The sequence below is a fragment of the Bufo bufo genome, chromosome 9, assembly GCF_905171765.1.
Source record: "Bufo bufo chromosome 9, aBufBuf1.1, whole genome shotgun sequence".
NCBI lineage: Eukaryota > Metazoa > Chordata > Amphibia > Anura > Bufonidae > Bufo > Bufo bufo.
In genome coordinates this window covers 167,820,155-167,837,077 of record NC_053397.1, presented here as the reverse complement: position 1 = coordinate 167,837,077, position 16,923 = coordinate 167,820,155, and the positions used below count along the sequence as shown (strand labels likewise).

Here is a 16,923-nt window from a genome sequence, read left to right as displayed (position 1 = left end):
CTGCACCCTGTATACACTGTGCTGTACACCATAACCCTGCACCCCGTATACACTGTGCTGTACACCATATAACTGTACACACTGACCCTGCACCCTGTATACACTGTGCTGTACACCATATAACTGTACACACTGACCCTGCACCCTGTATACACTGTGCTGTACACCATATAACTGTACACACTGACCCTGCACCCTGTATACACTGTGCTGTACACCATATAACTGTATACACTGACCCTGCACCCTGTATACACTGTGCTGTACACCATATAACTGTATACACTGACCCTGCACCCTGTATACACTGTGCTGTACACCATATAACTGTACTCACTGACCCTGCACCCTGTATACACTGTGCTGTACACCATATAACTGTATACACTGACCCTGCACCCTGTATACACTGTGCTGTACACCATATAACTGTACTCCCTGACCCTGCACCCTGTATACACTGTGCTGTACACCATATAACTGTACTCCCTGACCCTGCACCCTGTATACACTGTGCTCTACCCCATATAACTGTACACACTGACCCTGCACCCTGTGCACCATATAACTGTACTCACTGACCTTGTACCCTGTATACACTGTGCTGTACACCATATAACTGTATACACTGACCCTGCATATACTGTGCATAAGCTGTGTAGGGACAGATATAGCGGAGGTGCAGCCTCCAGATGATGAACACCATGTAAGTGCAGTGTACTGATGTTTTAGTGCGCGACTGCCCCATGACGTTACTAAAATACCACAATAATTAAGAACTGCTAATATCGCTGATTCTTAACCCCGCGGTATATCGGGACTACCGGTATATGTAGTGTGGACACTGCGGTTATGAGTGGTAATGATTTCGCCGTTTGGCGCCCCTGCTGTAGGAAAAGACACTTCTGATCCTAGCACCATTTTTATATCTTTGCAGGCGCCTCCAGTTGATGCATAATTATTGTAATTCTCACCTGAGAAACCTCTGTGTCCACGGGGAATTGCTTATTCAGAGCATCTGTTACCTACATGGTACTTTATACGATTTACAGCAATCAATGTAGAATGTCTTTCAGGTGTAATCCTGCGGTGCGGCCAAACCACCACCATTAGCGGCAACCAATGTTCACACAAGTTTGCCACAAACTTGTGCAGCCAGTGGTTACAGTCTGAGCGGCCTCCCCGTGGGGTCACACCATTTTAGTCATTCTTTTTAGATCCACTTCTAACTTTGTGACTCCAGCTGAGAGATCATACACATCATTTTACTGCGGCTCCACTTTGTGCAGAGTGGACTGCCACGGAGGTCTATAAAACCTCTACTGTCCCTCCAAATGCCTCTCATTTCATATGTAGGCATGGTCCATCAGACGCCTTCAGGACTGCATCTTGGGCAGAATATCTCTGTACACGGAGTCTGACCAAGCCCTGCATGGCTGTGTAACTCCATAGTAAGGGGCCGTACAGACCCCTTGCAGTGGTCTCTACACAGTCTGCATGAGCACTAAAAGGTGGCCATACGTAACAGTCTGAAGTTGAGCAAAATGGACAATTTCAACCAAAAAGAACGTTCTTCTGGTGAAACTTTACAGTAAATTATTGTTTCAGCCGATCAATAACATTTATCATGCTCTGCTGGGTTTAATATTTTTGTCCAATAGTAGAAGGAAAACTCTAGTTCAAAGAAAGCTTGTTTGCAAACAAGAGAGCTTTCTTCAAAAGAACGTACGTCCATCGCCCGGTTGGATTGAGTGTGTATGGGCAATGTGATCAACGGGTGTATAACGGGCAATATGGACGTAGATGTGTATGGACGTAGATGTGAAATGATCGTTCACCAGATTGTTCATCTGCTGTTCAACCAACTTCTACCTAATGTGTATGGTCACCGTAAGAGACATCCATAGATTGCAGCCCTAGGATCAACATAAATTACACCTGGAAATTATATATTTTAATTAAAGAAAATAAAAAAACTAAGGAAAAAAAAAAACACTAAAGAGGACCGGTCACCATGAAAATGCAGTGCAATATACAGAGAGCATGGTAGAGAGCAGGAGTTGCTGAGCAGATTGATATATAGTGTTTTGGGTAATATATTAAAGAAGACCTGTCACCACTCCTGACATTCCTGTTTTAATACCTCCACACATTCCCCATGTAATAACAAATCTGGAGCCTTTCTTCTTATGGCTCTATGTTGTGCCATTCCTGTATTATTTGCACTATGTTATGTATGAATTGCTAGCAGTCTGCAGTAAGAGTACAGAGGGGAGGTAACCAGTTGGGGGGGTGTACCTGCACAGAATGACTCTATCCAATCAGTGCTGCCATTTTCAGACTGTGCAGGTACACACCCCCAACTGGTTACCTCCCCTCTGTACCCTTACTGCAGACTGCTAGCAATTCATTCATAACTTCTAGTGCAAATAATAAAGGAATTGCACAACATACAGACATAAGAATAGATGCTCCAGAATTGTTACTACATGGGGAATGCATGTAGCTATTAAAATAGGCAGGTCAGGAGTGGTGAAAGGTCCTCTTTAAGCTAAACTAGTAATGTATTCATTCAAGTGGACAGTTCTATCAGCGATTGCTAGCACCCTGTATAAGTGTGAACACACAGCTGTCAATCACTGACAGTAGCCAAGTGGGCGGTCTTAAGCTCAGAAAGAGCAGATATTTAATGTATAAAATACAAGCTTTGCTGAGGCTTTTACCAAAAAACTATCAATCTGCTCAATTTCTCCTGCTCTATAAGATGCTTCCCAGTGTCGGACTGGGGTTCGTTGGGCCCAACCCTCCATCATCAATAAATAGGCTTATTAAACCTAATAGGTTTTGAATCAAAGAAATAGCCCCTAGCGGCAAGTGACTGGCTCCAAAGGCAGCTCTAAATGGTACTTTTCTCCTGGATCTTTGGGGCCCAACTGTCCAACTGCGGCCGCCTCCCCCCGCTGCTCCAACTGCGGCCGCCTCCCCCCGCTGCTCCAACTGCGGCCGCCTCCCCCCGCTGCTCCAACTGCGGCCGCCTCCCCCCGCTGCTCCAACTGCGGCCGCCTCCCCCCGCTGCTCCAACTGCGGCTGTTCATTAATCATAATTGAGGTAAAAATGTTCAATTAATCACGGTTTTGATGAGCCAGTCCAACCCTAATGGTGCCTGCAGATAGCACTGCATTTTCATGGTTACAAATTCTCTTTAAAAGAGGTTTTTTCTTTAACTAAAATTTCAGTGTGTAAAGGACGGTGCTACTATGGCAGTTTTAACCACACCAACTGAATATACCCTAAGGAAACATTCACAAAGGGGCAATAAGGGGGTATTTTGGATGTGTGACTGCAGGTTTACAGATCAGAACTCACACCATCATGGCGATCTATGATCCTATGATTTGTGGTCAGTTAAATCTTTGATCGGATGTTTTACACATTCAAAATACAGGCAGAAAACGCATCCACATTATGCTCGTGTGAATCTGGCCTAACACTCCATTCCTGTCATTCAAGTTGGTATCAAACTAAGCAAGATCCAAAGTGAGCTGAGAAGATGGCACCATCTGGTTCTGTGGATTACCAAGGTACATCCCTTTTAAACCAGGACATCATGCTGATGCCATCATTTAGGTATAATTGACAGGTTCAATATTAATAATTCAACTCTACATGACTTGAAAAGAAATGCAAATAATACAGATTGCACAGTTAAAAAACTTACTTTGACCCATACCGGATGGCGCTGCCTTGCTGGCTACTGACCCTGGCATTCCCTGCTCCCGTGGCAACTGTTCAGGGTTTCCTTGCCCATTCTTGTCCCACAAGCTAACATTCTTGTAATTGTAATTGTTAGGATCACCCCAGGCCGCAGTACCATCATCAATGTCCATTTTACGTCCGATGGATTGCGTTGTTGGCTCCTCCCAGCCACTTGGCTCTTCATCCTTTGACACTGTAGGGGTAGGACCACCTTTCCAACCTGGGGTGGGTGGTTGCCGCCCATTTCCAGATGCTGGAGCCTGAGGGCCCCAAGAGCCAGGAGACTGTGCAGCTGGTGTAGCTTCCTGCTGCTTGTTCCAGGGTACGGGAGGCCTAGGTGCTTCTCCCCAATTACCCCCTCCAGGTGGCCTTTTACGCTCTTCCCAACCACTTCGAGAAGCTTGGTTAACATTAGCCCCATTGCCCCAAGACCCAACATCATTTTGCCCTACTTCTCCCCAGCCAGAGGAAGCTTTGTTTCCTGAACCGTCCCAGCCAACAGGGCCTTTGGGAGGCTCCATGTCCTCACTGTTGCTTCCTCCCCATCCATTCTTTCCAGCAGACCATCCACTCCCAGGATTAATTTGTCGATTACCCCAACCTTGCTCAGTACTTGAACCATTATCATTCTTCCATCCAGGACCTGCCTTTTCCTCTTGACGACCACCAACCCCACCACCATTCCCTCCACCACCACCACCCCAACCAGATGGGCTATTTTTATAGTCATTCCAGCTAGTTGCTTTGGTGTCCTTCCATTCCGGACCAGATGAAACGGGGGCAGGGGATTCTCCCCAACCAGACTTATTTTGATTGCTTTGGCTGGGGGCGTCCCCCCAACCCCCTGAGCTCTTTGCTTGTGATGTATTTTCCCAGCCTTCAGTGCCACGATCTGCTTTACCGTCAGGTCGAGATTTAACTTCCTCTGAATCCCATGCTGCATCTTGCTTTATCTGGATTTGGCCCCAGCCCGTGTTAGAAAGTACTCTGGGATCTAAGTCTGTTCGATTCAGCATCGTCTGCAAAACAGCCTGACTATCTGGAAGAGTAGGCCTATGTGAACGCCTATTACAGGAGTTCAAGCTGTCTCCACTACCCCCAGCCTTGGGGTTGCTTCCAGTGCTTTGCCCACCTGCCTCACTCCCCGCAGAGCTTGAAGAGCGGCCCCAGCAGGCCGATGATGACGTGTTGCCCTGGTTGTCGGATAGTGAGTGACCCTTCTGATTGTCCCATGCTCCAGTGCTAGTATTTCCTTGGCTTGAACCCCCCCAATCTCCAACTTTTAAGTCCTCTTGTCCTTGTCCAGACGGCTGCTTCCATTCTCCCTGAGACACCCCACCTGCCAACGATTTGTTCCCTTCACCCCACTTCACTTCACCAGGATCTGCCTGTGGGCCATATCCCCAAGAACCATTTCCACCACTTTTGCTATCCCATAAATCTCCCCTGGACCCATTGGGTCTATGAGATGAAGACACTTTCCTTGCATCCTCCCTCTCTCGTCCATTATTTCCAGAATTGCCATGTCCACTGTTGGCATCTCCTGTGACAGACTGACCCCTTGTTGTCCCCCAAGTGCCAACCCCTCCATTCTTTCTTTCTCCAGTGCTTTGAGCAGAGAGGTCAGAACCTCGGCAGGCATCCCCCGCCCCAAAGGCAGTACCCTTGTTGTCAAGGGGATTTGAAGAATTTGAGTTCGTAGAGTTAGTGTTTCCATTTTTTGGTCCGTCAGTGTGATGGGTTGTTGCCGGCTCCCTGCTTGAGGCTGCAAAACCGGCACCCGCATTTTCCATCTTTGACTGCTGCTCTCGAGAGGTTGGACCCGTGGGGCCAAGCTGTGCGCTGGAGAAGCTGCCATCTGGCTCTGGGTTCCCTTTCCTGCTACCTTCCTGAACCAGGGCCGGCCAAGCCGACGGGTTGGTATTTGGGTTAAAATTGCTGAAACCAGAGGCAGGTCCCGTTCTTTCAGACCCACCCATATTCCTCCAGTTTCCTAGTCTATTAACGCCCTCTGTAGCAGGGTTGGAAGACGGGACGGGCTTAGCCTTGGGGTCAGCTTTCCATACCCCCTGGATACATTCACTGCCAGGCTGCTGCTGCTGCTGCTGTTGTTGTTGGCCTTGGCCCCCCCTTCCTTTGTGATTAGTGGCGCTTCCTTGTGGGGGACCCTTCTCCGAGGCTGGGTTCGAGGCACTGTTGTTGTCTGTGGCGTTGTCGGAAGGGGGCTCTGCGTCCACGCCGGCTATGCAAGGCCACTCTTCCATATCCGACCCGTCTACAATCACTTTGTCCCAGGCGTGGGGAGGGTTTGTGTTAGGGCCGCTGCTGGATGGGGCTCCCGAGCCCCAAGTGGAATTTGCATAATTTGAAGTAGCAGCTGCCCCCGACGATGAATCTGGAAAAAATTAAACTTAAAATCAAATTTTAATTAAGCAGTAAATATTAAACACAACATTACATAGCTGTAATCAAATAAATATTTTAGAAAAAGGTCTATAGTTACTGTGTGTACAAGAAAACATTACCCCTTAAAGGGGTTGTCGCCCAAAACACATTCATCACCTATCCACGGGATTAGGCCTCTTTCACACATGCGTGATGACATCCGTGACAAGATGGTCAGTGGTTCATCCATGAAGATGTCTGTGAAGAATCTGTGTGTCTGTTTGCCCGCTATATGTCATCCGTATTTCATGGACACTGTTAGGCTAAAAAATTTACGATCCGCGAAAACCAAGGACTAAACATGGATGGCATCAGTATTGCGTCAGTGGTTTTCATGGACCTATAGAATATAATGCAAGCAAGAGATATGGAATCACAGAACTAAATAGAGCATGCTTCTGGGTTGTCACCACGGACCCACGGGAAACCACTGATTTGTGAATACACTCAAAGTCAATAGATGTGTGTGCTGTCCATGGAGACCACGGACAGCACACGTCCATGATTCACTGATGTGTGAAAGCGGCCCAAGTGTTAACCATCTGATTGCTGGTGGCCCCACGGCTAGGACCAACACAGATCTCTACAATGAGGAGGAGGAGTTTAAATGAAGCTGTAGTCATGCATGTGCCCTCCTGCTCCATATACAATGTATGGGACCCCCGAAGACAGCCTAGTGCATGCATGACCACTTGTCATGTAAACTCCTCCTGCTCCGAGGTCATGAAGTGAGTAAAAATGGGGGGTTGGGGCGCGATGGGATAAAGGAAGCAGCCAATGGCAGGCGGGGACAGCGACGAGCCTCCATAGCATCACCCGCGATGCTAGGGAGGCTCGTTCTTGTCTGCTTCCCCCCCCCCCCCCCCCCCGAACATGGATGCTTCCATCAGCGCACGGGGATAAGCAGCAGCGTCGGTGTGGGGCCCAGCGTATTTGAGGGGGGGGGGGGGGGGGGGGCAGTTTATAGTATTGCATAACCCCTTTAATTACCTAAAAAATGTAAATTTAAAATATTTGCCTCACAGGATACAGCAGGTTTTCCCGGCCACCATTATATAGTTATGAAACAAAACTTGAATGCTTCCTTGCAGGTATAAAACACCCATTTCAAATAAAATAGAGAAACTTAATTTACTGAAGAACCAACTCGGTTCTAAGATAGCATTTTCCGTGCATAACTCTTTATGGGTCCACTGACAGGGACATCCGGAGTGTACGCACATCACCGGAGAGCTGTTTCTGTTTCCACTCTGAAGGATAAAAGCCAAGTTTTTGGGCCTACATAAGAGTCTACAGATGTCTGGACAGAAGTCTTGGACACCACAAGGATTGCCCCTCAAGAGGCCTCAATACGTGAAAGAGATTCTTACAGCCTGAAAAGCTATTCCAGAACACCATGTACACTGCTAGCTTTCTACAGAAAGGGGCCTTTGTGTTCAGAAGAGACCCTGCCACATGCAGAGAAGAGAACGCTCCTATTCCAAATGCATCCTACATCACACCACTACTGCAAAGATATAGCCTGATAGACAAGCCTCCAAATATCTACTTTTTATCCTAAATAGGCCAAAACATTTGGAAAGCAAAGAAGCTGCACAAACTAGAGAGCTATTCTGCCTAAACCACACCTAACAATGAAAAAGAAAACAGCAAAAACCCACACATTATGCTACGTAGCTCTCGGTGCCCCTGTATGCATCTCCCCTGCACCAGCGGCACATGGAACATCGTGGTACAAGGATCCACACCATGTTGCTTGCCATTAGGTCATAAGCCATATCATTTCGTCTTATGTTAGATGTATTTTTGCCACCTTTGATACTCCTCTGTCTAGGAGTTAAAGGGGCTCCTGAGTTATAGGGGTTGGTCAGGATTGACTTGTTCTGGAACAAACCAACCTTGCACAGACTTCTCCCCGCCACTCGGCTCTGGTTCTGTGGATCTCTGGCCGTCTTTAATGCACTTCAGTCCTGTTGTGACGGGCCTTAGTGGTGACGTGCCCTGAAAGGACACATCACTGCTGGGTCACATGCCGCTTGGAGACACCTCACCACTAAGGCCAGTCATTTGCTACAGTGGCGCACATGACCCAGATAATGACTGAAACTGGGACCGAAACGCGCCGAACCGCAGGGCCGGAAAAGAGTGGCGGTCAGGAACTAAGCATGGGTACACCACGTTTTATGCCTCCGTTTGACGTATACGTTAAAAAAAAAACACACACACACAAAAAAAAACGCAGCACACCACTTTCTTGTAATATATATATATCTATTATTTTTTTTTACATTGGAACTCCATGATGAACGGCTGCCACTGTATGGCATCAGTCTGAGGCATCCGTTTAACGTACACGATTAACGGGTGGGAAAAAAGTGATGTGAACCCACCCTTAGTATGCTTCCACTTCATAGGTCAAGAATAGATGGAGGGGTGGAGGAATTAAAAGAAAATAAGTTAAACCTGGAACACCCCTTTAAGGTAGCCATATATATTAGACTAACGTTAGCTCGGCCAAACTGAGCGCACATGTGGGGAGGTCGAGACTAAGAACTGGACATGGGCTGCGACATTGGCGCTAAGTATTATCAGACACGTGATTCTAAGGCTAGCCCGTGATTGGTTGGTGGTCAATGTAAAAAATAACCTATTGCACCATTGGTTAGTTCCTTACATGAAATGCGCATTGAGGACGCCAGGGCACCATTTTGCTAGGGTGAGCATCATGATCTGTATTAGCAGTTATATCTAGTACAAGGGTGGAGTAGGAAAAATGGAGTGGCATTTCTAGAAAGTAGTGTTAGGGCCTAGTCACATGGTGTGTTTTACAGCGTAATTTTGGCACAGATAGCTGCCCCAAAATTCTGCTGATAACCCGCCCTCAGCCTTCCTGCCTCCCATACATAGGCAGCCTAGAGGAACGCATCCGTCATGGATCTGCACAAACGCATCCGTTCAGATAATACAACCGCATGAATCCATTCAGAACGGATCCGTTTGTATTATCTTTAACATAGCCGTCTTGAACACCATTGAAAGTCAATGGGGGCGGATCCGTTTTCTATTGTGCCAGATTGTGTCAGTGAAAACAGATCCGTCCCCATTGACTTACATTGTGTGTCAGAACGGATCTGTTTGGCTCAGTTTCGTCACATGGACACCAAAACGCTGCATACAGCGCTTTGTTGTTCTCCTCGAAAGCGGAATGGAGGCGGAACGGAGCCAAACTGATGCATTCTGATCGGATCCTTATCCATTCTGAATGCATTAAGGGCAAAACTGATCCGTTTTGGACCGCTTCTGAGAGCCCTGAACTGATCTCACAAACGGAAACCAAAAAACGCCTTTATGAAAGTAGCCTAAGCCACTGCTCCGCGATCCCAGGAGCTGTCTTTCATTAAAATGAATGGGATGCAGGAGGGACATTGGCTGCTGGAGGCTTTTTGGTGAAATTGTGGTGTGGTAGTCTACGGAAAAATTACGCTGTAATGTCCGCCCTGTGAATGGGCCCTTAGGCTTAAAGATGCATCAGATTTACCAAACAATGTGTGACATTTGATAAATTTGTTGCAAAGTATTCCAACACAGACTCAAGGAAAACGGATTTCAAATATTTCCCTCATGATAAATCCGCCACCGTGCATTGAGGTTATTGCTTATATAGTTGCACTGCTGGCATTTAAGCCTTTATTTACTGTCAGATAATATTTAGCGCCCAACGGCAGCTAATATTTATACAGGGGTATTTTATTAACCTGTATAGTTATCGGTTATGTAACTGTGGGTTGAATGGTGTCCACTGGCAATAGTTTATATGGTTCCACTGAAGTGAATAGGAGAAGCGCTGCAATAACCAGCTCTGTCCACTATACAATGGATGGACGGAGATGCGTTGGACCGGCGCCTATTTCTGGAGGTGGTGCTATGCCGAACAGCTGATCTGCGGCAGCGTGAGGTGCCAGACCTCTGCTGGTGTGATACTGATGGCCTGGCCTGAAGCCAAGTCGAGGCTAGCCATCTTCCCCCTTGTCTATGACATTGCAATTATAAACAATGTCAAAGTTTTCCTTACCTGTAGCGGGTCCACTCTCCCCCGGCAGCAGTGCTCCTGTCCCTGGCTGTGCGCTGCCTGGGCTAGTTCCTGGTGCAGTGGAGGAGGGGGGAGTCCCTGCTCCTCCCCCCAGCAGCATACAGGACGCCGGAGGGGGCTGCCCACGTTTCAGTAACACTTTGTGGTCCTGCTGGCAGCGGAATCGCGGTGGCACCTCCCGAGGCATGTAGCGGGCGGCGCTGGGCGGTTGTCCGTTCGGCACTGCCACCCTTTTGGCATTGTTGCCACCATTGACTGGTGGCGAGGGGGAACTGCCAGGTAGGCTGGCGGCCGTCGCTTGGCTTGAACTTGGTTTCGTCACTTCGGGCACTTTGGTTTTTTGTTCTGTGACCTATAAAAAGGAAAATAAATTAATGACACAGCAAAAAGAATAAAAATACAACTGCATAAAAATGGCAGATTCCTAAGCAGTCAGACAACTAAACACCTAAATACCTAGCTGGCTGAACTCAACATCATGTACAATTATGATCAGTGATGAAAGATAGCATTGATATTTTTAAAGGAGGGGTGGGTGAGGAATGGAAGGCATTACCAACAGGGCAAACACCATAGATAAAATGGGGGAAAGCTACACTTATATCAGGGCATCACCGTGGAGTCAGAAAGCCGAACTTCCAACTCCAGCTCTGACTCCACGTCTAAAAGTAACTGTGCAAGATGCTGTGCATTTAATACATTAAATAAAATAGTTAATAATCAAATCATTTAATTCATAAAATAATATTAGATTTTGAAGCCTGAATTGGAGTCTCAATTCCACCCAAAACAGACCCCCTAATCCACTGCTCTGGTTATTTGCATGCTAATGTTCTGATTTTCACCCTATGGAGAGTTCAATCTGACATGGCGTGCCTTTTTTATTTGTATTCTGAGCCCTTTAGGATTTTGATCCAGGGTTGGACAATACCTGTAACTTATTTTGTTTCTGCGGTCATGTTACTGTCCGGAATTGTACCAGAATAAATGTATTATTACATAACGACTAGGGATGAGCTAACTTGCGTTTCAAGTTCAGCGTACAAGGTTCGGGATATCTAAGAATTACGTTATGGACCATAGGTTCCCTTTAACTTGTCACTGGGATTTTGTGTATAGAGCTGAGGACATGGGTTGCTAGATGACCGCTAGCACATCCGCAATACCCAGTCCCCATAGCTCTGGGTGCTTTTATTGTGTAAAAAAACTGATTTGATCCATATGCAAATTAACCCGAGATGAGTCCTGTACTTGAGATGAGTCAGGGACAGGACTCCTCTCAGGTTAATTTGCATATGTATCAAATCTGTGTTTTTACACAATAAAAGCACACAGAGCTATGGGGACTGGGTATGGCGGATGTGCTAGCGGTCATCTAGCAACCCATGTCCTCAGCTCTATACACAAAATCCCGGTGACAGGTTCCCTTTAACCAAAACGTAATTCTTAGATAACCCAAACCATGTACAACGAACTTGAAAACACAAGTTTACTCAACACTAAATGATGACCAGTCTAATGAATAGCCAACCATGGAATAGAAGGGATGGGCTGGGTCCACCACTGTTACTTAGCATCCCTGTAGTCTAGAGGAGGATACTAAGTGGGTGACCCTATTCTAGGATGTCCATATGCCCCAATACTCATAATGCCTGATTTCAGATTACTAGCTCAGTATAACAACGCCAAAAAAAGCTAAACATTTTTAATATAGAAAAGTTAGCCTATACTGTCATGTAGGTGCACAGACTACATAGCAAGTCAGACGATGAATGGAAGAGATGACAGGACTCCTTTAAGGGACATTTAACACCACCAGAAACGAGGCGGGTTGAATTGGCCATTAACTGTTGCTAGGTTGAAGTCTGAGGAACAGGGCTCTGTATCAATGAATCAGAGTTACACGGGTTAGACAGGCACTTCCTTGCAGTAAACAGAGCCTGGCAGGAAGCACCAGAGTGGGGGCGCTGCAGGAGTGGCGGGGGATTTATCAGGATATTTCATGCCATTTCCCTTCTGTTAGCCCAAGAAAACCTTTTAAAGGGAACCGGTCATGAACTTTAGGGCTCATGCCTACGAGCGTAAATAAGCACTCAGTGCCCGTGCTGCGGACCGCAAACTGCGGTCCGCAATGCACAGGCACGACCGTGAGGTAGCTGCATGAGGATCAGAGACCCATTCACTTGAAAGGGGTCCGCGATCTGCTTCAGACGGTCCGCACCGCAAAAAAGTAGTGCATGCACTACTTTTTTGCGGAACGGTAGCACGGAACCCCTCAGAAGCACTCCATAGTGCTTCCGTTCCACATCTCCGGATTTACGGAGCCATTCAAGTGAATGGGTCCGCATCCGTGATGCAGAATGCACACGGCCTATGCCCCGTGTATTGCGGACCCGCTGTACTCGGGCCGTGTGCATGAGCCATTATGCTGCCCATACTAACGGCAGAATAAAGTAGAGACAGGGGAGTTGATTTCAGCGGTCTGTCATCTAAAGGTTAAAAGTAAGTGGTTGCCGAGAACTAACATCACAATCATTGCAGACTGGGCCTGGAAAAGAGTCCCAGCCACCTGAGAAGAGTCCTGGTTATTCATGAACTCCTGCTCTCCTGCCCGCCTGCTGATGACGGACAGTCTTCTACCTCGTTTTCTCCCTTTCTCTCTAGGAGAGAACTGCCAATCATCAGGAGATGGGTGAGAGCAGGAGATTATGTATAACCAGGACTCTTCTCAGGTAGATTTGACTCTTGTCAAGGCCTGGGCTGCAATAATTATGATGCTGGTTCTCAGAAACCACTTACTTTTAGCTCATGAGTGACACACCGCTGAAATCAGCATTTTTGTCACTATTTTATGCTGCCCTCCATGTGCATTCCTTATTTTGCGGAACGGAACAGCTGGCCCTTTATACATCTGTACAATCCTTGTCCGTAATGTGGACAAGAATTGGACATGTTCTATTTTTTTGTGGAACGGAAATATGAAAACGGAATGCTCACGGAGTAACTTCCATTTTTTTTGCGGACCCATTGAAGTGAATGGTTCCGCATATGGTTGCAAAAAAACAAAACAAAAACGGAACTGACACGGAAATAAAATACGTTCGTGTGGATGAGCCCTTACACAGATGATGCATCTGGCTGGAGGGGCACTGAAAACCATAGGATAGCTGCTGAATGCTGCTAGATGGGTTCTCTGGGGTAATGATTTTACAAGGGTCCAGACACAAGCACTAGTGTTCCTATAAAAGGAAGGCTTAGGGTACTTTCACACTAGCGTTATTCTTTTCCGGTATTGAGTTCCGTCCTAGGGGCTCAATACCAGAAAAAATGCTTCAGTTTTATCCTAATGCATTCTGAATGGAGAGCAATCCTTTCAGTATGCATCAGGATGTCCTCAGTTCAGTCACTCTTATGGTATTTGGCCGGAGAAAATACCTCAGCATGCTGCGGTATTTTCTCCGGCCAAAATTCTGGAACACTTGCCGGAATGCCGAATCCAGCATTATTTTCCATTGAAATGCATTAATGCCGGATCTGGCACTAAGTGTTCTGGAAAAACGGAACCGGTTTATCAAGACCGGCGCAGGCCTCGTGATAAATTAGGAACAATCTCCGGCAGTCCATGCTCCTAAATAGAAAGCTACGACAGCTAGGAGCTGCTATTTTTTTTTTTTGCTTTATTTGCGCCAGAAAACTGGTGTAAAAGGAAAATTAATTTTCTGCTGCTGACCACGCCCCTTCCCGCCCTTGCCACACACCCTTTGAGAAAAGTGGCGTAAAAAACACCAATGTGAATGCAGAAACGCCATATGTTTATGTACGGTTCACAGCACCGGATACGGCTTACACCTCTCGACGTGTTTTCGAGGAGGATGAAGTCCTCATTTTAATTGGGCTGTCCAGGATCAGGAAAAACACGGCTGCTTTCTTCCAAAAACAGCACCACACTGTCCACACGTGGAGTGCCGTATCGCCGCCCAGCCCTATACACTTCAATCAAGTGTGTCTGGAAGAAGGCAGCCATGTTTTTGTAATCGTGGGCAGCCCATTTAGCCCTTTTAAGACTGGGTAATTTTCAGGGTTTTTTTTTTGGTTTTTTTTACTCCTTGTTTTTTTGCAGGACAAGATGTATTTTCTAATGGCACCATTTACTGTTGCATACAATGTGGTGGGGAGTGGGGAATTATTTTTTTTATTTTTTTTCAAAAAATGGGGTACCATTCTGCCACTGTTCTGTTTTTTAACACCATTCCCTATGCGGTAAAAATGGCCTGTTACTTTTAGGCTCCATTCATTTTCTATGGGGACGGAATGGATGCGGACAGCACACAGTGTGCTGTCAGCATCCGCATTTGCGGAGCGAGGCCCCGATCTTCAGGTCCGCAGCTCTGCAAAAGATAGAACATGTCCTATTCTTGTCCGCAGCTTGCGGACAAGAATAGGCATTTCTATAGGGGTGCCGGGCGGGTGTGTTGCGGATCCGCAACACACCACGGACGTGTGAATGGAGCCTTATTCTCCGGGTCAGTATGATTACAACGATATCACATAAGTATAGTTCTTCTTCCATTTTTATACTGAAAAAAAAAGCTTAACTTTTTGGAAAAAAAACTATTTTTTTCTTTGCATTGCCATATTCCTGTGATGACTAACCTCCAGCACTCCAGCTGTGGTAAAACTACAACTCCCAAGATGCACACCTGCTTGGCTGTTCTCAGAACTCATAGAAATGAATGGAGCATGCTGGGAGTAGTAGCCATCACTGCCATATTCTGACCCAATAACTTTATTTTTATGTGTACGGAGCTGTGTGAGGGCTCATTTTTTATGGAGTGTTCTGTACTTTTCAGCGATACCCTTCTGGGGTGTGTATGATTTTTTTTTTTATCACTTTTTAGTCAATTTTTTGTGGGAGGTGAAATGACCATTTGAACTTTTTTTCCGTTTCGCTGTATGGAATAAATATTTTTATATTTTAATAGTAAGGTCATTTTTGTATGTGGCAATGCTCATGATGTTACTTTTTTAAAATTATGTATTTTTATTTTAGGGAAACGGGGCGATTATTTTTTTTTTTACACTATAACAAATAGGAACTAATAGCAACTAAATGTGCAGCAGCCCTGTACCACTCATCTGATCTTCCCGGCCGAGAGCGCGCACCTCCCAGATGCCGTGATCACATTTGACCATGGCATCTGAGGGGCTAAATGTATGCGAGTATAGTGTATAGTGTTGCCAGTATCAGATTGTGAAGGGACAACCCCCCGATCCCTAGAACTCGATGCTCACATATCGTGCTCTCTCCCCTCACTGCAGAGGACAGACTGAGACTTTCTACTGAGCCGGTCTCCTGCAGTGAAGAGCGAGAGCACAATATGCAAGCACTTCTCTCTCCTTGTTCTAGAGCACTCAGGCCACCACCAAAAAAAATAAAAAAATAATAACTTTTTATATTTCACTAAGACACATGGAAGTTTTTTTGAACACTCAATGATCCTTTAAGAATGTAACAGAAAGAGCCCCATTGGGGACAGCTTGATGCTAATGTCTGTAAAGCGCGGCAGAATATAGTAGCGCTATGTAAGTGCATAAAATAAAATAAAAATTCCTGACAGTGAAAAGGGAAGAACTGAAAACATGGACAATAAGCTGCCTGGTTCATGGCAAAGCAGGAGGAGAAGCGGCAATCCTGTTAGCTTTCCTGCTTATTGAGCTAGGAAGGTGTACTGTAATGTGGCCTCCTATATATATTATATACGGATTCTGCATCAGTGAATTCGGTTAACACAGTTCTCGACTACAACAGCCAAAACCGCATAGGTCAACCAGTAGGATCTGTTCAGTAGACACACCGTCTTAGGTCACTCTACAGGTCAAAAGAAAGCCTGACAATATCAGCCGGTCAGCTAGAAGAGCCTACCTTCTGAGCAGCGTCTTTCTTCTTCTTATCCTCTTTCTTCCTTTTCTTGTCTTCCATTAACTGTTCTTCCCTTTCTTGCTCCTTCTCTCTGGAAAAGAAAAAAAAAAAAACGAGGACAACATTTAGAAAATTGAAAAAAAAGGCTTACAAAAAGTCCCTGCTTCACAATGTTCACTTCCGAGGAGTATTTGGGCCATTGAATATATTGTCCTTTCAGCCTCCTCTCATTCTGTCAACCACAACGCTTCCATTTTGCTAAGGCTGCGTTCACATCTCTGTTCCGGAGATCCAGCGCAAATTCTGTCTATCGGCCGGACAAACAAAAACCCATTGCACGCAGCGTTTTTTGTTCGCCCGAAACCCGGCATTTATAAATTCTTCGGATCACCGCTGGACTTCATTGCAGATAATGGGCACCCCGCAGGCCGCTCTGTGCCGGAACTGCCTGCCGGATCTCCCAACAGAGATGTGAACAAAGCCTTACTTGGCTATTTGAAGCCTTGTTGTTCTGAAAGTGTTTTATTTTTTTGCAATTTTTTGGGGTTAACTATATGGTAACATTTAGGGGTTACCCCGCGGGATATTTATATAAGGGGCAACATTACTCACCGCACCGATCCTCTGTCACTGATGTTCCATCTCTGCTTCCCGATCCCGGCTCAACAAGCAGGAAACGTCTGCCCAACCAATCACTGACGGACGTGGGTC

The 16,923-nt window shown here is 46.2% G+C and overlaps 1 protein-coding gene across 4 annotated transcripts in view; it reads right to left on the bottom strand.

Annotated features, from left to right (window-relative positions):
• Window positions 1–16,923, bottom strand: part of TNRC6B (trinucleotide repeat containing adaptor 6B) — a 111,215-nt gene that overhangs the window by 41,518 nt on the left and 52,774 nt on the right. For all 4 annotated transcript variants that reach the window (XM_040407739.1, XM_040407740.1, XM_040407741.1 and 1 more), the window contains exons 4-6: window positions 16,216–16,303; window positions 10,275–10,644; window positions 3,720–6,152 (exon numbers count right to left, since the gene is read on the bottom strand). In XM_040407739.1, coding sequence (XP_040263673.1) covers window positions 3,720–6,152; window positions 10,275–10,644; window positions 16,216–16,303 — 2,891 coding nt within the window. The remainder of the gene's footprint in view (window positions 1–3,719; window positions 6,153–10,274; window positions 10,645–16,215; window positions 16,304–16,923) is intronic.